Genomic DNA, 23,817 nt, shown 5'->3' on the forward strand with positions numbered 1-23,817 from the left:
ATCACCATTACTAGGAACAATAAAATGTAAAAGAAAGAAAGAAAAGTGAAATTAATAACAATACCATACTTGAGAAGATATGAGGTGTGTGTGATGGGTTTTAACAAGTATGAAAACCACGCTGTAATTAACCCTTTAATGGCCTTTATTTCTGAGCTCATTGTTCCTAATTAAATTTGCTGCAGCATTCCACTGAAACTTCTTTACACCCCTTGGCCCTTTTCTACTCCCTTTCAATCCCTTGGTTTTTATTCACCTGCTGCACTTCAGGGGGTCAATACCGGCTACTTTGGGAAATCCTGATTTACACGCACTTTTGTCCTCCCATGAAGGTTACAAGTATTACCTCTGCCGTGCTTTGTATCCTCTATATGCTGCTTGCAACAAAATCACTTTGTTTCTCTTGGCCCTGTAGACACTTCTGGTGTGGTAGCTTCGCCATTTTGCCTGGACGATGGTAGCTGCAGCATTCCGGTGCCTCAAGCATTCCCGCCAGTAGCTCTGGATAATGAAGCCAGCCACCCGCATCTGCTGAAATCTTCTCCTTGCCACAAAGCCTCGCCAGTAGGCTTGAAGAACAACTGCTGCCTTGCCTAAACAGATGGAATTGTTCAGGGACTCTTCTTCCTCAGCTTGCTTTCTTCTTTGGTAACTACGCCAGTATTGCTATGGGAAGAGTGAGAGAAAATATTTTCCAGTACTCCATACTGAGTCAGATTCCCTTAAAAGAAAGATCCTTGAAAACAATATCTAACAAAGATCCAGTAGCATAACCACAATTTCGCCTATTAATAAGACCAAGTGGTATTGAATGAAGAAGAAAGGCTGAACAGCCATTATCTTATTCTCGTGGATGACCAATCTGTACTCGGGTTAAAAAAAAAAGTTTAAAAATGATGAGGTGCAAGCATTTTTAAAGCTGGTGTCTTACTGACATTTAAGATGACAGAAGACAAAGCAAAAGAGAGTACAATCATGTTTTTCAATAACAACCTGGACAAATACTTTGTGGTATGAATGAAATTGAGAAGTGACTTTTAGTGTTAGTAAAAATATACACATGACATGAAAATAATTTTCTTAACTATGCATAAATATACTGACAGATGCCTTACTATGTATTAAACTCTTCCACATTCCTTATTATTACAATGCCACTGTACTGCACATAACTATGCCCTCATTTCCACACAACACCAAGCCAAACCATGGTTTAGTGTGAACGAGCATGTTCCTAGATAAGAGTTTGTGGTCTCTGCTCCCCCTCAGTGGTTCTGCTGCTGTGCTGCACTGAGCCAAGCCATGGTTTGGTTTAGTGGAGAGCTTTCCAAACCGTGTGTCACAACACGTTAGTGTGTCAGCTGCAGTGTGTGGGTATGTTGTGCGAATGCTCTTACAAGGGGTTAGTTTAACCTCCGGTTTGCTAGCAAAACTGAATTACTATGTCACAAAATGATGCATATCTAAAAAGTTTGTCAGCAACGTGAACGGTTTGGAAAGCTCTGGTTTAGTGTGTCATCCAAACCATGGCTAAATGAGCAAAATCTGGAGTGGAGATTGTGATCGCTTTGTTTCTCCTTTGATTATCTTACTGCTGCACTGTGCTGTGCTAAGTTTGGCTGTGTTTTGTCCAAACCCAGGTTCATGGTTTAGAGAAATCATGAGCTGCAAACCAAAGGCTAAATCTTGGTTACAGTTTGCAATTTGTCCGGAGCGAGTTTAACCCCAAGTCTGTGTTCAAAATCAGCACAGTGCAGCAACAAAATGACTGAGGAGAAGCAAAGCATTCACAATCTCCTCTCTGGGAGTGTACACATTTTCTTGTGCAAAGGAAGGCATGGTTTGGCTTAGTTTTATGTACAAACCAGTCCTATATGTAACATAAAAGAAACAGCTTTTGTCTTGAGATAAATGTCAGGCATCCTAAATGTCTGAAATTACTGGAAATCACACTGTTGACACCCACCTGTATGACCACAGCTGCCTGCTTCAAATTCAGGAACTGCCTCCTGTAGAGCATAGTGCGGAACCAGCTCTGCAGTAGAGTGATCCTTCGCAACACCTCCTCATGCAGTAGGCCTTGTAGAAGCTGACGTCCCTGCTCTTTCATGAAAACCTAACAACGTTGAGAGCAATAATAAATGCATATTTATTAATGAACAAATTACTGTCAGTTCCCAACCAGACACCTATAAAGATTTCTGCAAAATAATTGCAATGGTGTAAGTATCAGAAGAGGACGCGGGTGGCGCTGTAGGTTAAACCACACAGCCTAGGGCTTGCCAATCAAGAAGGTCAGTGGTTCGAATTCCCGCGACAGGGTGAGCTCCCGTTGTTCGGTCCCAGCTCCTGCCAACCTAGCAGTTTGAAAGCACATCAAAGTGCAAGTAGATAAATAGGTACTGCTCTGGCGGGAAGGTAAACGGCGTTTCCGTGCACTGCTCTGGTTCGCCCGAGCGGCTTAGTCATCATGCTGGCCACATGACTCTGAAGCTATACGCCGGCTTCCTCGGCCAGTAAAGCGAGATGTGCGCCACAACCCCAGAGTCGTCCGCGGCTGGACCTAATGGTCAGGGGTCCCTTTACCTTTACTACTACTACTACTACTAATAATAATAATTTATTATTTATACCCCGCCCATCTAGCTGGGTTTCCCCAGCCACTCTGGGCGGCTTCCAACAGAAATATTAAAATACAATAGTTTATTAAACATTAAAAGCTTCCCTAAAAGCTTTAAGTATCAGAAGACAGGAATAACCTGTTCTGCCCACCAATCTCAGCACTCACATGGGAAAAAGAGCCTGAATATTCATCCAGAGACACACATATGGGTGAACATATGGAATCTTATGGACTTCTTTGTTGGGTTTTACCTCAAGTCTGCAGCCTGAATACTTTTAAAAAAATATGAAGGGGGTGAGGGAATCACCACAAATTATTTTTTTAATTTTTTAAAGACACACAGTGAAGCAAATCCACAAAATGACTTTTAAATAAAATAAGGGTCACATTTACCTCAGAATCTTCCTCTCCCCACCTTATTCTAGCATCTGGGGCAACTTTGGCATGGCAAAAAAAGTCTTGGGGAGTTGTCATTTTGAGTTCTACCAGATGTTGTCTTATTTACATGCAACACTAAAATTGTGGCAACTTTGATTCCCTCTGCTCATTTTGCTGACGGACTGCACCAAGCTAAGCTATGTCACAGTTTGACTTAGTATGCTGTCCCAGTCTGGGTTCATGGTTTAGCTCTCCCTGACAAACCACAAGCTGTAAACCATAGGACAAACCTTTGTGACAGTGTGTGGTTTGTCTGCAGAAAGCTAAGCTATGAGCTCAGGTCTGGACAACATGTTGAGCCAAACTAAAGCTTAGCTCAGAGAAGCAGCAAAATGACTGGCAAGGAGCAAACAGCTCAAATCTCCTCTCTGGGAGCCCATACATTTGCTTGTTATCAATACATGGTCTATGTTATCAATACATGCTAAATGGGTCACTGTATAATATACAGATATACACTGTATAATATACAGATTATACACTGTGTATAGCTAAAAAACACCATTATGGCAGCAGAGTACACCCATATTTGATACTAGAAAGGAACAAATGTATTTTAATATTGTCTCAGGGAGCAAAAGGGAAATGAGGCTTTGAACGTACCATTGTTCGTCCCACTTGATAATTGTCAGGGTTGGTCTTTGTTTTCCTTAAGAATTCTTGGATATTCTCCTTGGATGGTACCATGCCTCTCGGCAGGAGTACATGAAAATGATCCACAAACTCCTGAAAAATTAGGCATACCTCTGCATGTTACTTAACACATTTTGTCATTTTACTTTGAAAGTTCATTGAAGTCAACTCTGTATCTATGGAAATAAAGACTGCCTCAGTAGATGAGATGAGAAACAGGGATCATTCCACCAGCTCTGCTGAAAGACTAGCTTCTGCCCTGAGCTGTTTCTATGTTGGATGATCATTACAAGAACTACTATTTAGGAACTGGTGCCTGACTTTGCTTTTTTCCTCTTCCTTCTGTGGTCCCCTTTCTCTGGTGTGTCATGCTTTTTTAGATCATAAGCCTGAAGGGACTGTTTTGTTTTAACTGTTTGTATGCAAGCAGCTCTGGGAGGTTTTTCAGCTGACAAGTGGAGTACAAATGTTCTAAATGCATAATCAATAAATAAACATAGCAATCCTGAAAAGGACTGTCATTGTGGATACCGAAAAGTAACAGTTTTAATTGTGTATTATATTCAAAGCTCTCTAGTTTACACAACTGAGTTAATCAGAAAGGTATGAAAGCTTGGGGTGGGCAGGGAGCAATATTAAGCTCTCCCCACCCACATCGCTCTGGTGGCTGTATGGAAAATGTGACACCGGGATGCAAAAATCTACATAGGCTTTCCAAGGAAGCTTCACGACCAGTTCATGATCACTGATCTCTGCAGCAAAAAACAACAACACAAAAACACTAATTCATGGATTTTTTGAAACTGACATTTCATTCTAATGTAACATTCCTCTATGTTGCAGAATCATTAAATTTGCCCTTAATGGAGTAACACTTGTACATGGTTGGGATTAGAAGATTATCCAATAAACTAATTCTCTTCCACTAGGAAGAAAGCTAAGTAAGACTATGGAGGGTTTTATAAAACAGATCATTTCAAGAAATGTAACTTGGAGTAAACAAGAACTTCAGCTTTGGGTGTATGACAAAGTATATAATGGAAAACGTTTACAAAAACAATGAGCAAAACACATTATAGTTAACACATCTGTATAATCACAGCCAATTTGTAGCTTCAGAAAAACTACGGTACATGGAAAATAAAGCTAATGATTTATTAAAATCAGAAGGCTACCTTTTGCACTAAGTTCAAATCATACGCTTTCAAAGGAGCACAATAGAGGCTATCACTCTGAATAACTCACTCCAAGTAGTTCAATGCACAACACTAGTGTAGCAGGAATATGGTCGACCTTTCCTTTAATTAACATGTTGATTTGGAAATGTGTTTTGTAAAAGTATAATACTGTAATTCACAAATGTTTTACACAAATATCACTATTTCCTGCACAATGTTTCTACAGCATCCCTCCTTTCCTTCACTGATTTTCTATTTACTTCTCAGTCCTTGCCGAATAGCAGCTGCAGCTCACAATGAACATTCCCAGCCACAACTCTGCATGCTTGCAAGCACTAATTTGACATGGCTATTTGTTCTGCCAGTTGCATCATTTTTAGCTGCAGAAATAATACCTTTCATACACTTATGCATTCACCTACATTTAAATCAAGAAATTGCCTAACTGACCGTAGTCCCTTGGAGCCCACTTCACCAATACTTTTTTGGGAGATTCAAATAATCTAACCTTGAAGGTGAATTTGGAACTATATCCTGACTGTCGTATGCGCACTGTCTCTCGCATCCCTGTGTATCGCAGCTGTCTAAGCACCTGGTTGTCACTGAACCTCAGGGGAAGCTGAAAAAGCAAAACATACAAGGGCCAAACAGTTACACATTGACTGCAAGTTCATCCAGGTAAGCAAGTTTCTATGGGTGACTTTGATGGCTACCAGGGCTCACCGGTCCTTTGCTGACGGCTGCCCTTTAAATAGATCTCAGTCTACACCACCAGAATCAACCAGGCAATGGCTTCTAAGGAGGCTCCACTTGGGAAAAGGAAGGGTGGAGCACTCTCAGTCATGTTCCTGATGCAAGGGAAGGAGCCCAGCTGCCGTACCTCAGGCAGAATGAAGGGTATGGGGACAGGGAGGATATAAAAAGCCTAAGAGAGTAGGAAAAAGGAGTGAAGCCCAGTGGAGACAGAGAACAGTCTGAGCACCTAAATAAGGCTCTTCCACAGACACTGGGGCAACTTGATCCTTGGTCAAAGGCCTTCTTCAGCCCCAGAGAATGCAGTTAAGAGAGGAAATATCAGTAGTCTGTTTATCTAGTCCCCAACACCCGGGGAGGCATAGGAATCCTAGACTTCAGCCTGCCAAGGCTAATGGTATGGAGCGGTATATCCAGTGCTTTTTTTTAAAAGGGGGTCTTCTTCTTCTTTGGCGAACACTCGTAGCTGAGTAAGATTGTCTTCTATAAACACGGTTTTAACAATGAGTCCGTAAGTGACTGTGGAGGTCAATTCTGGATCTACACTTCCTTCCACAGTGCGGACATTGGTTTCCGGGCAGGAGTTGATCATGGTGTGGATTTGCCAAGCGCACCTTCCTCTTAGCACGTTTCTCCCTTGTGTCTTGAGATCGAGTGTCTTCAAAAAAGGGGTACGCAAAGGTACGCAGTACCGGCACATCTTTTTGTTGTTGTTGTTGAAAAGTGTGCCACTTACTCTAACAACTTCATGGTGAGTTGTTTTCTCTAGAAAAAAAAAGCACTGTCCTCTTTGGCATGAGACCCCGAGGTAACAATTTTTCACAGCCCTCTAAGCTGCTATGGTGGCTCATTTACCAGAAGTAATGTATTTAGTGTTAAGTCCATCCAAGGCTTGGTTTGGTCAAAATCGAGCACACACTTCCAGAGTTAACACTAAATACATTACTTCTGGTAAATGAGTCACCATAGCCACTAGAAGGCTGTGACAATTTGTGTCCTGGGTTTTCAGAAACCATATGGGCACATTGTTTGCCAGATGTGATCACCCCCCCACCCCAGCTCACCTACCCCACTGCTAAATGAATCCCTGCTCCTGATATATAGCAGAATGGTATTGAGGATTACTGTTATGTTGATCTGAAAGATCAAAAGGGCACGACACTCCTTTACATTTATTTATTTTTATTCAGATTTGTCATGGCCAATGGCTAGTATAATCAAGTTATTTGGATTGGCTGTAAGTCCAGCAAAACTGATTTTCACTGTGGATTACTTAGGATTGGAGAGGCATTTACCTTGTCAGCATTGGAGCGAATGCACTTGACAAAATAGGGTTCTGCTTGGCCAAGGGTCTCCATCAGTTTGGTAAGCGATGCCTAAAGTGGAAAATAAAATTATGGAGTTGGCTTCTGCAACAATTATTTTGGTAAGAAAATAACATGTTGCCAAACCTCTCCTTATGCTATTTTTAAACTGTAATTTAACACACATATGAAATAGAAATTGTGATAATATTGCTTCTTATTGTAGACATTGAAAGACATGAAAATGGCTTTGCTATACAATGCATAATAATGGCATTAAGTACACATATGTAAATCTTCAAAAGCACGTCACTGGATCAGAACAAAAGCATACATGTCCCTCAGCAGTTCTCCTTCTGGAATGCTGCATATTTTATTCGAAATTTAGCTTCATTTATCTACTTAAGAGACAAGGTGTTCATAACACTTACCTATAGGCCTGGACCGGAGGCTCCAGCTTGTGGCTATTCTGCGGTTAGACTGTTGATGGGGACAGACTATCACCAGGGACAGTTTCAGAAGATAGCATTGGATGAGCATACCTGAACCACTTGGCTTTTGAATTAAAGGGTGCCAAAGGGCACTATAATGTCTCTAATGCTATTTAACATCTACATGAAGCCACTGGGAGAAGTCATTAGGCATTTGGGAGCAAAGTGCCATCGGTACGCTGATGGTACCCAACTCTATGTCTCGGTAACGTCTGACTTGGGAATCCTGAGAAGGCCCTGGACTAGTGTCAGTTAGATAATTTTTGGACTTATCGTATTGTGTCTAGTGTACACTGCTTATAGACTATTGTGATTTAAGGCTTTTTATGAAAAAAGGTTAGAAAACTCCTTAAAGCTATTTAGAGAGCATAGTACTGCTGAAATTAAAACAGCTTTGGCAGGTATATGGGTAATTAGTATACTATTAAAAAAATTCAAGCTGACATACAAGAATTCATATCCTTAATTTTATTAAGGACTCATATGGGCATCTATGGAGTTAGCAGTCACAGCCTATGCACAGTATAAAGTCATATAATCATATCAAGTTGACTTACTGTATATCACATATGACAATTAATCAGTCTAGCCGAGGATTGTCTACACTGACTGGCAGAAACTCTTCAGGATCTGAATCAGAGTTCTATTTCCCAGTCGAGCTACCTCTGACTTTTTTTTTTTAATTGAGGTAATAGGAGTGAAGCTGATACATTCTGCACAGAAAGCATATGTTCTACTACTGTGTTATGGTATATGAACCCAGAGGGCTGATTGATGTCTAAGGGATTTTAAAGAAGATCTAAGCCATACATAAATGGCTTGGCTTGCAACTATCTTTTTTTTAATGCGAGTCAGTTACTGAGTTAACTTACATAAGGCTGGAAGTGCCCAGGGGGATCTAGAGAATTTACTAGTTGACTATGATGTAAAAATGAATGGGACAACCAGGGAAAAATAAAGAAAATGGGAACGGCAACCAATTGTTATTGTTGTTTTTTCCTCTAAAATCAAGAGTAGGCTGCATTCCAGCCCATCTAGTATCCCTATTTAATTTCAATTGGAAATAGATATTCCACATGTTTTTCCTTAAGTTAAACTTCATGAAATGGTCAGTTACCTGGAACTGGGCACTGATGCTTGGGGGCTTCTTCTTCTTGTGAAGGTGGAGAAGAGACTTTGTGATACGGTCATGTAGAGTTAGGTTCGTCAAGTGCTTGAGCGATTTCACTTCAAGCAAGTGCTAAGAAACACAAAGATTATAACTTTGCTTATGAGAAATTTGAACCAACATAAGCACAAATCTTTGCAAGAAACCAACAGTGGAGCATGGTACCTACATGTTACCCAAAGGTCTCTGCCCCACCCTCCCCCTGCTGAAATTTAACTTCCACTGTAGCCAATAGAAGGCTTTTTTCAAGCCCAATTGCAGTTTGGAAGTGCAAAGTTAACTTTTGGGGGTCTCAACTATGAGGAAAGAGTAAATCTCTACCCTCCAGCTGTAAGCCTCTGAAATTGCTCCTCTCCAAAGTCTAATTGTTGCCGGGGGGGGGGGGGCAGGGGACAGTGATCTTCCTGGGGATTATAGCTGGAGAAGGGCCCATGCATTCCCAGTTGCATTCACCAGGAAAATAATCCACTGCCTCCACCCTCCCACTCCACTTGAAAAAAGTAAACCCCCTTTTTCAAAACCTAATAGTTGATATAGAGTTAGTGAGCATGCCATCACAATCTCTGTGGTTGTGGTGCTCACAGCAGTTTATCTGGCTTGCAAACGTGCATCAATTCCTTTTATCACATACACAGCCCAACAAGACAAAAACCCACCAACAGCATACAAATCAATATGGCTAACCTGATGCAAAACACCCACCCACCCCACTCACACACGGAACAAAGACCACCACAGCCAACCACAAATGAACAACCATACCCTAGGCCAACCCCAACATTTCTCACCACCAAAGGAACACAAGCAAACAGCAGGGAACCTGCCCAAGCGACGCCGACAACCCCCCCCCCCACATATTTTAAGTAAAATAGAAACATCGCCACCTGACCCCACCCATCTCTCCCCCATCTACCTCTTTCCCCCTTTTCTTCCCAATGTCTCAACAAATGAAACTGATTTGTAAAAATGTTACGAGAGACATTGCATATATCTTTGTAAACAAAGAAAATCTTTTTAAAAAAGTTGTACACATGGTGAAAACCACACTATGAGTTCATGGACAGTGTACACTTTCTGTATGCTTTCTTATGAAAAAAAAGAATAGCCTTGTAAAATAACAGCATCGTTTGTGAAATTAATCTAATTTAAATATGTTAGCTCAGGTTCTCTGGCTCTAGTACTCTCACCTTTGGAAGGTTAGGCTTGGCTTTGACGTTCTTGTTTCGCCTAAGAAAAAGCAACAAAGATCCACATTAAAGCAGCAGTCACATGTTAATGCTAATTTGTAAACTTTCATGAGAAAAACATTTGCTTCTGGTGTCATGGCAAAGCATGTGCTAATGCAGTGTCAACATGTCTGTAGTGAGTGCTGGTTTCATGTGGTCCCTCGCACTCCTGCTTGTGGAAGTGTCTGCATTTTTTGAAGAGATACTGAACTGAAAATACAAGTTTCACACATCTTTTTTTTTTGAAACCCACTCAACTCCTAGAAACAAGCTTCTTTAGAACTGAAGACATTCTTTAACAATTAATTCAGATACCGTATTCTTCCAGCTGCATCTTTGAAGAGGTATTTGGAAATTATAAAAGAGAATATAATTGATGTGATTACCAGGGCCGGCTCATCATAGACCCCCGGTGGCGCAGGGCACCATGGCGCCGGCCCGCCAGGAGGGTGCCGCGAGCTGCGCCCGCCCGCTGACCAGCCAGTCCGCCGCGCTGGGAAACGGGGCGGGAGGGCGCCGTAGAGATCGCGCGTCTGCCCGCCCGCCCGCCGCACAGCAGCGCCGCGCCCACCTGCCCACCCGCCCACCGCGCTGGGAAACGGGGCGGAAGGGCGCCGGAGAGATCCGGCGCGCCATGGCGACAGGGGCGCTTAAGACGGCGCTGGTGATTACAATACTTTCACAAATACCTAAAAGGAGATTTGTGTAACACGGTAACCCCTTTTAATTTAATCAATGTTCATAATAAAAACTCTGGCTCTACTGATCAGAGTCTCTGGTCAACTCCCAAGACCAGAAGAGAGCACTGGGGGCCTAGAACAGTTCAAAGGTTGCTTCCATGTATTTTATAGTGTCCCAATTCTGCAGTCTACCTCATCATCTAGATTTAAGATATACTTTTGAGGATTTCTGAATTGTAATTCTGTGTGCTTCGGGTGATGGATGCTGAAGGGTAATAGAGACCTCTCTTACCCCAACTTGTCCCATGTTTGTTGCTATCCCTAGAGATAAATTCATCTTTGTAACAAACAACAAATATGAACTAACATGAGGATGCCATGGGCTCTCTCCAAGAGCTTGCTGTTAGTTGAATTCACAAATATCCCATCTTTGTCGAGGAAACTGCTTTGGCTGGAGAGTCTGCTCTGTCGCACCCCCATCCTGCTGTTCCAACCAACTCCATACATATCACTGCAATGTGGGAAACAAATACACTTTATTGCTTAGATTTTACAAAGAATATACTATTCATTCATTCATTCATTGTAAAAAGGTAACCTTTTCAAAGTCACAATTTCATATGTAAAGCTCTTGCTCTAGCAGTGTCACTTATCACACAATCTGACTTACCGCTGGCTTTTCTCATTGATAGTGTTAACTCCCTGCAGATCTGAAAGTGGTGTTCTGGGACATTTGCGGGTGATACCTGTGGCAGCATATCAACAAAAAAATTAACATTCTATTTAGCATTAGATAAATTCTCTGCACCAGCTTGGGAGCGGAGGGAAATCAGACTGCAACATGTGCTGAAAATGGTACATGCTGGGAACTCGGGGAGGGGAGTGGGAGAGAAGAACCATAAATGAGGAGCCATGGCTGGTAATAATGGTATATTTGACTTAAGCTCTTAAAATACAGAAAAGATGTCCTAAATTCGTTTGCCACAAAATTTACTTGTAATCCTACATATAAAGCCATATTTTAAATATTTTTTTAAAAGATGCACATCTCTATATCCAAGAAACAACACAGAGGGGAAAGCTTTTATAGGAGGAAAATATTGCAACTAAGAGCCACACCTCCAATAAGATTATTATCTGTATAAGTTCTTTTCTGGACAGCTGCTTTCTCCTTCTTATAAAAGTAGAACAATGCAGGCCATATGAACACCACAAATTTGTGCAGAAGTAAGCCTCTGGATTCTATTAATAGCTTAACTGTAAATCTTTCTTATATACTGTGCTTGGACAACCTCCAACCTGGTAGCAGAGCTACCAGGAAAAAAGTTCACCATTTTGGTCTGGGCATTTTCTTTTAAAAAGCCCAGAATTATGGTTCAATACATTTTACTGAATACAAGATACACTTCTTAGCTGTTCCATCTTAAAAGCTACTGTCTCTATTGCAAAGCATACTGCGCAGAATTTAACACAAATATAGCTTGCCTTAAGTGAGTCTGAAAGTCTCATCTGAAATGCAAAACTATGGGGGCCTCTAACCTGCATTAGTAACCCTAACATAGGTATTCAGAGATGGTGCAGCACAGTGGCAAAGAAATGAATCAGGGAATTCTTGGTTCCAATTTCCCTCCTCCACCATGTCACAACTAATCAGATACAGAACTGACCTAATCTACAGGGTCCTCTAAGGATTAACTGATAATGTATATTCAGTATTTAGAACACTCAGTATCCTCAAACTGGATTTATAAAGGGAGTCAACTGGCAGATAAGATTGGTTTAACAATTTTGGAACCTTTGAACCCAATCATCTGGTATGGAATGACCCCAAATTTTAGGTAACTAGATTTGCAAAATAAATTTACTGGTTTGTTTCCTTGTGTAAGGGAAGTACAAAAAAATAAGATATACACCCCACACACACTTGGCTAGAAGTCAAGCCAAGACTTATTGCTTTTAATAAGGCCACAAATATCCTAATTAGCCAAAACAAACAAACAACCCCCTGAGCAAATAAAAACAAATCTTTCAGTCATAGTATACCCATAGGACATGAAAAGATTGCTGAAGAGATAAATAGATAAATATATATTAATAAATTAAGGTGATTCAATAAGCTAAAGCTCTATCTTCATGATGAGATTTGAAGGTGAGCAGTCTTACTGTGTTTGGCAAGAATCACTCATGCAATGTAATTTGCTCTGGGCCTAGTCATTTTCAAAACATTAAATTAGCACTTATAAACTTTATTATTTCATTCATGACCACTGAATTGCATCATTCAGGATTTAAGAGCAATGAGGGATAATATTTATTCAGTTTATTATCCACCTTATACAAAGCGTCTCAAGGTCACTTACATACACAATTTAAAATAACCATTAGGTTTTAACCATAAAATACTGTTCCCCCCCCAAAAAAAAGCAGTAAGCATGATTATTACACTCTCTCAAAAGCCTGGGAGGTGGTTAGTGCCGAGCCAGCAGGCATCCCTGGGAATAGCATCCCATAAGGGCCTCACATGATCTTCAAGTGAAGGGAGGTATTCCATTTGGTATCAGGGTCCTGAGCTGTATAGTCCTTTTATGTTAAAACCAGCACTTTGAGCCAGACTCAGAAACACAAGCATATGTGCCAGAACCAGTGTTAAATGTGCAGACTGCTTCATAATATGCTACTGTAATGTTCTGAAACTAAGTAGTCCCCTGGGCAGGGAGAGAAGCATTCAACTATATTAACAGAAAGCAATAAACGCCATCCCCTAAGGATTTGTATCGCACCCACTGCTACGTAACTGATTCATAAGGACCTAAAATCATGGAATAAGGAGTGAGGTCTGCAGAAGTTTGCAAATTGTTCAGGACAGAAGAATCCCAAGCAGACCACGGATGTATACCAAAAATAATTTGCAAATTAAAAGTTATAGCAATGTGCACCTAACTACTATTTTTGTGTTTTTATGTTGTAAACCGCCCCGTCATCCTTGGATGAAGGGTGGTATATCAATTTATCAATCAATAAATAATACTTGGTGACCATTTGTCTGTAAAATCATACCATGCCTTACAAACCTGATTAGAAATTCACAGAAGCAAGAGTTGAAAGTTTTCTCTTCACTGTGTGACACAGCACACAGGTTGGCTTAACAAGTGATTTCAAACACACTATGGTAAAGCTACAGCTTTGTAAATGGTCACCTGCATTCTCCCCATGGAAAGCTCCAAATGGGCAACAAAATGGCTGTTGAGATGCAGTGTAAGAGCAAATTGATAAAAATAACCAGTATCTTAATATATTGATATAAATTCTATTGTGCGACTTCATTTGAAACACTGGTGCGTAGTTCTGGTCCCCTTAAGAAAGGATAATGTAGAGCTTGAAAAAGCAAAGGGCGACTAAAGTAAATGAGGGGTTGAAGCACTTTTTCCATAATGGGAAAAGGCAGAAGTATTCAATATTTTTTTTATTAGAAGCAAGATCGGGGAAGGACACACTAAAGACTTAAAATTATGAATGGTGTTGAAAATAGGGAGGCATTTTTCTTCCTCTCTCTATGCTATAACTCAAGCTAACCCAATGAACTTGATTAGCACAAAACTCAGGACAAACACAGTTTCACACAAAACGTAAAACACTTTATGGATTTTGTTAGCAACAGCTATTGCGAAGATACTTTTTTTAAAAATAAAAAAGATGGGAAAAATTCATTGGGGCTAATCAACAACTCTTGCCCTTGACTAGATGGAGCTAGATGCTGAGGACAAAGAGATGAATACCAGGTGCTGAGGACAAACAGGAGAAGGCTGTTGACTTCCAGCTTCCCACAGGCATTTGGTTTGATGCTGCTGGAAACAGAACACTGGCCTGGATGGACCTTTCATCCAGCAGAGCAGTTCTTACACTGTTCCATCCAAAACTGATTTCAGAGCACACTTTCTTGTTAATTATATTTTCTTATATTCAAACACGATGGGGAAAATCCATGTCCAGCCAAGATTCATGCAATTCCTTCAACTCAGTTCATATCACATCATCCATTCAGCTTTTCTTATGCGTTAACACCATCCACACCCCTTGCAGAGGGAACACCAACCTTTGTGGGGGATGGTACTCCAAAAGATACGCAACATATACATGAGGGAAAGGCATTTCCTTTTATTAAGATTAGCAACAATGTGGCGTCTCTATAAGCCATTACAGCACAAATGCAAAAATGGAGGTCTATGAAGGCACAAGGTTTCAGTCTTCCTTGGAACCCAAAACACTGAAAAGCTGAATCATTTCTGTCCAAGTAGTCAGGCAAACTTTTAAAAGAAACTTAAAAATAAAATAAAATCTCCTGTTTCAAGAGTCTGAAATGGTGATGCGCCTGATCATTAAGGTGGAATGGTTACTGCATGTGCAAAGCTGTTTAATGAGCAAGTTAGCATCAAGGTACCCTTCAGTAGGCTCCCAATGTAATTGTAACACTGAAACACCATGCGCTACTCTTTATGGCAGAGGGTGTTATGTTTCATGCTGCTAGACCCCTTCTCCTCCCACAATAGAAATCCAGCCATCATTAGTATCAAAGGCAAACGGGCCTGGTTTTCATGCAGGACTAGTTCATTATGTAACAAACGGAAGTGAGGAGAAGGAAATGGAGACCAAGTGCATATCTATTCTCTTCTATGAAGGAAATCCTCCAAAAGCAGAACAGTTATTGTACATTGCGCTAGAGTCCTCAAAAAGTGGAGGCTTTTCTTTTAAAAAAAGATGTATAAACATTTATATCCACATGTAGACACTACTATACAAAAAAAGAGGGCACCAGAATTTGGTGGTATCTTGCAAAAAAAAATCTACCTAGTATAAATACATATTAGACTATCCCTCTGTCTAAAGGCTTTCACTAATGAAAAGCTTTTAATGAAAATCTTGGGATACCTAGGAGATTTAATCAACAGTTCCTTCGGTAAAATGGCTCCATGCCTTAATCAGGCTTATATACTGGAGAAATCTTTATGAGTGAGGTAAAAACAGGATTCAGAGCATCCATTCAAACCTCTAGGGCCCATCCTGCCTATAAATTCCCAAGAAAAGGGCACTAAGATCCCTCCCATGTTTTAACAGCTCTTGTCATTCAAGATGCCTTCAGGTTCTGCATTACAAGGTTCCAAGCATGGTTGCCCACCCTTGCTACTCAGTATGCTCCTGGTTTCCATTTCCTGCTGTGTGTGAGTGTCATGTCAGAGAGATGGTGGGATATGGCGCCTTACTGTACTTCTCCTCCTTGCATCTCTGCAGGATCTCTAAGCTCCTCTGATGAACTGGGTGATGGAGAAAGCTAAAACTATCCACACTTTTCAAAACCGCATCATCATGCCCTTGGGAAGCAAAACAAAAACATGGAGAAAAGAGAAAGATTACATAAGCAGAAACCAACGAAGAGTCAAGAACAGTGCGGACAATTGCCTTATTGACACAGAATAGTTCAAAAGTGATGGGTGCTTTCTGCCTATGGACAGTAATTTCACCATTTCTAGCAATTCTGAGGAGTGCACAAGACAGAGATGAACTGATCTTTTACTGGATCATTGTAAGGCAAGCTGTTGGGTTTTGGGCAACTTCCCTTCATTTTTTGAAATAATAAAGCTGCAGCCAAAAATATGAACTATAAATTGGAATCAACAATGAAACAGCACTGCATTTTATAATGCATGGCCATGATATGTGTTAACAGTTTTATCATAGCATTTTCATAAAATAGCATGACATTTCTATGTTTAATGGGATTAATGAGCTCACTTACCCATTAGCAATTAGGATCACATTTTCCAAAGGGCATTGCCTAATACATCATTTTAAATAAGCTGTTCTGATTATTATAAATATGTGTATCTGATGTGGGCTGTGAATTATTTCCAGATCAGGTATAGCCTGCTGAAATGTGGGATTTAAAACAAATCATAACAATTATTGCTATTATGTGCTATTATTTAATCTTGAAAACAGAAAACTATCATCCATGTCTCGAATAATTCTAATTATTACTTATCTTGTACTTCCAGTCTTGCATAAATCCTGCATCAGATATGCCAGATTCTGCATGTGGACTCTCATAATGCAGGACAGGCCTATTTATTCTGCATAATTTATTCTAGATGCTCTCTTTGTTACAGTTTTTTTTTTTTACTTTCAAGCATCATGAGTTATTCGTGTTGGGCTTGATTCATGTTACTGTTGTTACAACATAATCAGGAAGATAAAGACTAAATGGCAGTGCCTCTTATAAAGCTATGCTGACATTTCTAACTGAACAGCAGAAAGGCTCAAGTCTTGCACTGTAACACTTGGGAACTGCTTTCTAGAGGCAGATCTGGAGATGGTTCACCACAAGGCGCTCGTTGAGGGTGTTGTTTTGAGTGACTATTACAGCTCACCTCTCATATGCAGGCACAAAAGACACTCAAAATAACTCTCTGTATGAGCAACTTGTGAGGAATCGTCAGCAGATATGCCACAAGGTTTAGTCATAGTTAAGCCAAGGGAGATTTGAAGTTTGTATAGTTTAAGTTTGTCCAAGACTTTTCTGCTGAAGAAACAGAGACATTTGAGTGATGTAACAAAGTTGTACTTGTGCAAAAAGAACAATTCATGAAACTATCATGTGATTGGACCCTCAAATATATTTTTGTGGAAGCGAGGCTATTTAAAATCTGGCTTCAAATTACCTAAATTGCTAGGTTGCTCAGTTACTACTGGGTATCCTGAGCTTGTTGAATCAGTCTCTGTGCTTATCTTTGCAATACAGGTTTTTTCAGCAATGACAGCTATGAAGACAGTAGCAAGTTTTCTATCAACACTGATCTCAGACTGTGTCTGACAACTATCAAACACTGCATTGACCTACTTGTTGGAAAAATGCAAACTCAGCCATCCTACTGATGATGCTTTCATTAATTATATTTGACACTGCCTGTTTAAATCACATTTTTAGAATAACTTTCATAGTTTAAGAATTAATAGCCAGCAATCAGTTGACTGGTGTTCTTAGATTCCCATTCAAAATAAAACACTGTGAATAACTGCAAGTACTATAAATATTTCAGCAAATTCTACACTGTGAGAGGTATTAAGTAATTTTTTGCTTGGATGCCTCAAATAATGGTTATTAGATAGGCAAACTTGCAATTAAAACACATGAAATTGACAGCTGCTGAAGACATTAGGTCCAAAATTCATGTGACGACAAATCAATGGATCATCCTAACAAGCAAATTTGGAATTGTGGGTTGCAATACCAAAAAGCTTAGGGACCACAGCTCTAAAAAGCCCACATCATATAACTTCCCTGCAAACTTTGTAGAAGCAAATCAGGATGAATGTTCAACAAACAAGTTGTCTGGAAGCGACCTTGATGGTGAAATGGAATGAAAGACTGACCGAAGGAATGGATTAGACTGAATAAATTTCAGGACAACTGTAGTCTAGATGTGGACAGACCACAAAAAAGTTCATTTATACTGGATGCTGCATATTTATTCTATGATCTAGACTGGGCAGTCTACCTCAAATTATACCATTTTAAGTACTAGCTTTGTTTCACCATCAATAGCCAGCAGAAATGGTTACAAAATAGGGATTATACTGACAGTAACATGGGATAGCTAAATGCAACACAAACATAGCTCAAAACAGAAAGAGTTGCCAGATACTTAAAACAGTCTCGTGTAACAGAGAAGGGTGGCTATTTACATAACTTTGCAGCATATTCCTAACACAAATGGTTAAGATAGAGGATGAACCAAGAACTACAGCAAAATATGGTACAGGGGACCACTATTACAGGGAAATTACAATGGGGGAAATAGACTCTTTGCCTGAAATTTTCTACATCATCTAAATATTACAATTTAAAAAGTCAGGGTTTGCATTCATCGTGATTTCACAGGCCCACTTGATGTGGATCATTTTAATGTGAGATATATTAATCAATTTTTAGTGTGGAATGCAAATCTTTATTCACTAAAATTTGAAATACGAAGTTTGAAAATGTGGAGTTTGTTTTTTTACTTTCAGTTATCAGGATGAAAGTTTGCCACTATAAATGTAGAAGGGCTACAGTATCACTTGCTGAGTCAGGAGAAGAAAAGCTCAAACTCTAGACACTTGCATTCATTCAACTCTAGAAACTTAACAGATGTATTTGAAAAGCTAAACTATATAAACAGAAGTACAAAAAAGAAAACACTGCGAATAAATATTAACTTCAAGTTAATGCACAGCACCGATATTCAACATCACTGGCACAGAAAGAACAAAATAAAGTGATTTAAAACGAACGAGACATAGGCTTGAGATACTTTCCATATGTACCATAAATGTAACTGTAGAAGCTTTCTCAGACAATATTTCCTATTGCTTTCTGACTGTCCATGAGATGTTCCACACACCTGTAGATAAAAGCTACCCTTGTAAAGAACAGCAGTATATGATTAAGGAAGTATACCTAAGGGTTGATGTGGAATGCTCATATCAGGAGTTCAAGCTATACCAGGTACAAGAAACTACAAAGCCCTGACTATTCCACTTAATGCTTTTAGATATTCTCCATGGTACATTTGTAACAATTAAAAACAGATGAACTGCAAGGGTCCAAAGTTTAATTTTTCACACCATCATTGCCTCCAACTAGATTTGAGTTGGCTAGAAAATTTACTACTTTTTCGCTGAAAAATGCCCCCTCTGAAAGCTGCTTTTCTTAGTGGAAGCTACTCCCCACCCCACCCCCCAGTACAAATCAATATGACTAACCTGACCCAATAATCCTTCCCTCCCACCCACCCATGCAAGCAGCAGCTACTCCTTACATTATACATTTGCAACATGTAGTTTGGCCAGAGTGAAAACGTTTTAGCATCTGAAAAAATGTATTTTCATTTGTCCAAAAGGAAAGTTCTTATTCCCCTCTCCTCTCGAGTTTCCCATTTTTAGGAATAAGATTACAGCAATCTGCATTATGTGCATTTAATTCTTAGAAATATTAAAAGCTGCAAGAGACTGACACAGTTAACACTCTGGATATTTATGAAAGCAGGTTAGATTTTGTTTCTCACATGACATCCCCCCTCCCAGCCCAAAAAATGAAATAAGAGCAAACATGGAAAGCCTGTATACCATCACATATGAGTATATTTTTGCCAATATAGCTTCTCAGCATATGCACTCAGTAAAACAGACACATGTGTGTCATATATATCTGTAGTGAACACATCCACCATCCTACATGAAAACAATACCTTGTGCAATAGCCCAAATTCTTGCTCTTCTAGCTATGTGGTTGATAGATGAAATAGTACCTGTGCCACAAAATCTGCATTTTAGCAACAGTGGTTTCTTGAACACACTGATTGGTAGCCATGATATACTTGGATGGGCTGAGCATATGAAAATTATTGTGAAATAGACTAGAACAGCAGGCACAATTCCATTATTCTATTACTAAATTAGCAGCAGCCAGATTTTACTATAACATTTGTGAGCATTCTTGCAAAACTAATATCCCGAGTAACCTGCAATTAAGTGCCAAATATTTTTGTAATACTCTTTAGTACAAATGCTTACACACAAATTGTAATATGTAACAGCATTTGAGTATGTTCAACATGAATCTCCCCAAAGACGATCTATTACACATTTGTTTTGAGCTAATTGTTTTCAGTTTTGAAAGGAAAAAGGCCCCCAAAATGCAAACGTGAGAGAAACAAGGACAAGCCTCACAAAATATTGTGCACACCTTAAGCAAAATATCCTCAAATATACAGATTCAGAGTCTATTAGAATGTAGTTTTGGGGGGGGGAAGGGGTTGAGGTTAGGTTATAAAAAGGTTTTAAGGAGAACCAGGACAAGGAGATGACTATGGCCCAGTTCACAGTAACCAGCAGGCCCTAAACAAACAGCCTGTGAGAAATTAATTTTGCTATAATTAAATGCAAAAAGACTTTTAAAATGACCTCTGTTTTATAAATGTTAATAGAGAGGTGACTAACTTTTTTCAAACCAAGGGTTTGCTAGTGGTGGACATGGCCAATGTATGCACACACAGACAGAAATGCACCAAATACACTCACCAGACATGCCATCACATAGCACTTCTGTTGCACACAGCATTTCCAGCCCTCCCCATTCTAGTGCTGGAGTGGTAGTGGCTGGAATAAACTGCATTTTACTTTGCCCAGATCATTCTGGGCAAAGTGAAATGACAGTATTTAAAGTGATTCCCACACCAGTGCTGGAATAGTGGGGAAATGCTCTCTTTTACTCTTAAAGGGCAGGAAGGGGGCTTTGTTTTCTATAGTAGTAGGCTATTGTGGTGCTGTGGTGCCAAGACTGGAAATAAAATCCATCTACCTGTTCTTTAGAAATCATCTCTATAGAGAAACGGAGGAATGTCTCCAAGCTAATTACAGAGAAAGGCGTCTACATCATGGCTACTCTCAAAGCCTTCTTTCCAGAAAGAAAGGGAAGGGCATTGCAACTTTTTTTTAAAAAAAAGACATTTTATGTATGAAAAATTATGCAAATAAAGTAAAGCCAGCTTTTCCATGCATGAGGATACTGTAAAACTTTTAATTTACAACCCTCCATTCTTCATGAAAGCAAGCAATAGCTTTGAGATGACTGCCCCTTAGTGAATTATCACCCAAACATCAATACTTCCTATGGCTTAAAATGTTCTATGCATTCAGACTTTGCCAAGAAGAGGAAGAGGAAGAGGAAGAGGAAGAGGAAGAGGAAGAAGAAGCCACAAGCTTTGGGGGAAGGGGGAATAACAGATGTAAAGCCTTGATTTCTTACAATGCAAGATCTGAAATTGGAGGCTAGCCCTATAAGACACAGCAGACACCTTTGAGAGGTTCAAGAGGAAGAACCCATTTTATATGAAGATAGTTACAGAATACAGCACCTACCAGTTTTCTTCTCAGTGTGCCGCCTTCCTGCCTCCCTAAATGCAACTACACCTCTGAAGAAAGCTCTGAGGACCGCCCAACGAAACACAGCAACAGGATCAATTCCTATCATTCCACAAATAAAGGCACTCTTGCTGCTTCTTAGGAGAGCGACAATGTCTGGTCGCATATGATCTGTATTTTTCTCCCGGAAATCCTGAAGAAAAAAAAGAAATGAAATACAGTGTTCAGCAAGTCCTGAAGTAGAGTACAAGTTTTCAGGGCAAAAGGTTTTGGGTTCAATCTCTGACATCTTCAGGTAAGCCTGGGAAAGATTCCTACATGAAACCCTGGAGACAACCACTGCTTATCAGTATAAGACAACTCTGAGCTAGATGAACTAGTTGCCTGACTTGGTATAAGGCAACTTCCTATGTTCCTAAAACATTTGATTTCTACAATAGTCAGGGCAATAATATACACTCAGTAGTATGCTGTACATCTGTTAAATGCATCTGTTAAAGCTGCTTGGCCGAATAAGGTTCTAAGATGTTCCTCAAGCTTAAAGTTGTTCTCTAGCACTTTTTGAAGTATTTACAAATTAGATGAAATATGCATTGTCACCACTGCCAACATTGCCTAAGAAAGCAATCGAACTTGGGAAATATGGATAGGATCATGGAAAGACAAGAATGCAATGGAATCTCACTTATGCTCTTACACCTCCCTATAAGAACTGTATAATCTCAAACTCAAGACAATGTACACATGTTCTTCACGTGCTCTGTCTGTGCACATGAACATGATAAGCTTTTCCTACAGCAGGTGGGCTGTGCTAGAAGAACTGATATTTTTATTTAAAAATTAGGCCACACACATGCTCACATTCAGGTGCATTAAGTTCCATTCAAATCAATGGGACTTACATGCTAGCTATGGTTAGACTTCAGCTTCAATTATGATTAAAAAGGAAAAAACAAAGGCAATAGGTGATTATGTTAAAGTGTATATATTCTTGATTCAATCCACCAAGTTCCAATATTGGCACAAATAAAGGAAGAGAAAGAGTAAAAGAGCAGATTCAAAATTCACAGTTCTGAAGTCGAAATCCCCATTCTACAGGTGATAAACCATCTGCCATGTATGTTTTAGTTGTGATTCCTGCACTGCAGGGGGTTGGACTAGATGACCCTCAAGGTCCCTTCCAACTCTACAATTCTATGATAAGGATGACTTAATTCAACAACTAGAGCCTCCAAAGGCATTATTATGGCTTTCAAATATTAAAAGCAAGAGTTGCATCTATTTTTAGAGAAAATGTTAGCAGAGAACAATGTACAGACCTTCACACCATATTTTACTTTTCCAGCATAGTGTTTTATGATGAAAGCAGGTTCCATTACAGCTGGAAATTCAATGTAGAGGTTCCCTTCATGTTGACGCTTAAACTTGTCTAGTAGCGTTTGATTTGTGGCTTGTGGGAAACTGAATGAGTAAATGAAGAGAATGTTTTTAGTTGATGATTTTAATACATGTATTCCTATAAAACATACAGATATATTCAGTTCCCAAATCATCAGATAATTAGAAAAACAGCAACATGTCTATAGAGCTAAAATTGATTGGTTTTCCACTCTCCTTTTCCAGCACATAGGCACTAAGCATCTACTGGCTGCTTAGTGGGGAGACAAAAGAGTTGCTGCTTGATCAGCATACTCGCATCACAGCAAAAACTACACTCTCATCACGCTTCAAACAAATTGGATTTTTAAAATTTTGTTTTCATGCAGGAAAAGAGTAGTGTGTGAAGAGATCATTGTTGCTTAAGTTTTATTGTTTTTCTCTCCTCCTTTCAGTAAATGGTATACAGTAGCAAAAAAGAAACAAACAGGCCAATAACAGGAAAAAACAAACAACAGAACAATCAACAAAATGTTTGGTCACTCACAGTGTATGTATATCAAAATTCAGAAAAAAATGAAGAGTAACACAGAAAGAAAGAGGGGGCTTGGCACCATAGTCAATAGCATAAAATGAAGATGTCTGCTCACTCCTTCTCGGGCAGACAGCTTTGAGGGCGGACCCTGGCCCTCCTCTGTGAATCAGCCTATTGAAGGCCAGATTGTCCCCTTGCCGGCAAATTGGCAAACAGTGGCAGGAATCAGAGGACGTTCCCCTGGGCGTAGTGCCAACTGACCAATAGTGGTGTTTGGCACCATGCCTAGGGCAGGGATAAATTCCTGGCCTGCGGAGCCTTCTGGCCTCTCTCTTGCCACGCCGGTTCTTCCTTATGGAAGCTGCAATTGTCCTAAGGGGTGCTTTCCTCCAGACACAATCTAAGATCTGAACCACAAGATCAGCCTCCCACCCTCCCTTGAGATCATGAACACT

General features: G+C 39.8%; 1 protein-coding gene across 12 annotated transcripts in view; it reads right to left on the reverse strand.

The window, feature by feature from the left end:
• The window catches only part of MYO9A (myosin IXA), a 137,780-nt gene that overhangs the window by 38,653 nt on the left and 75,310 nt on the right, over positions 1-23,817 (reverse strand). For 9 of the 12 annotated variants that reach the window (XM_088656530.1, XM_035132342.3, XM_035132345.3 and 6 more), the window contains 12 exons: positions 22,770-22,911; positions 21,448-21,643; positions 15,753-15,860; positions 11,165-11,240; positions 10,862-11,005; positions 9,776-9,815; positions 8,538-8,660; positions 6,921-7,001; positions 5,381-5,491; positions 3,665-3,787; positions 1,967-2,116; positions 347-666 (listed from right to left, as the gene is read on the reverse strand). In XM_088656530.1, coding sequence (XP_088512656.1) covers positions 347-666; positions 1,967-2,116; positions 3,665-3,787; positions 5,381-5,491; positions 6,921-7,001; positions 8,538-8,660; positions 9,776-9,815; positions 10,862-11,005; positions 11,165-11,240; positions 15,753-15,860; positions 21,448-21,643; positions 22,770-22,911 — 1,614 coding nt within the window. The remainder of the gene's footprint in view (positions 1-346; positions 667-1,966; positions 2,117-3,664; positions 3,788-5,380; positions 5,492-6,920; positions 7,002-8,537; positions 8,661-9,775; positions 9,816-10,861; positions 11,006-11,164; positions 11,241-15,752; positions 15,861-21,447; positions 21,644-22,769; positions 22,912-23,817) is intronic. The other 3 variants (XM_088656529.1, XM_088656531.1, XM_035132343.3) reach the window with 1 other exon arrangement.

This window comes from Zootoca vivipara, chromosome 13 (genome assembly GCF_965207765.1).
Source record: "Zootoca vivipara chromosome 13, rZooViv2.hap1.1, whole genome shotgun sequence".
NCBI classification, from domain to species: domain Eukaryota; kingdom Metazoa; phylum Chordata; class Lepidosauria; order Squamata; family Lacertidae; genus Zootoca; species Zootoca vivipara.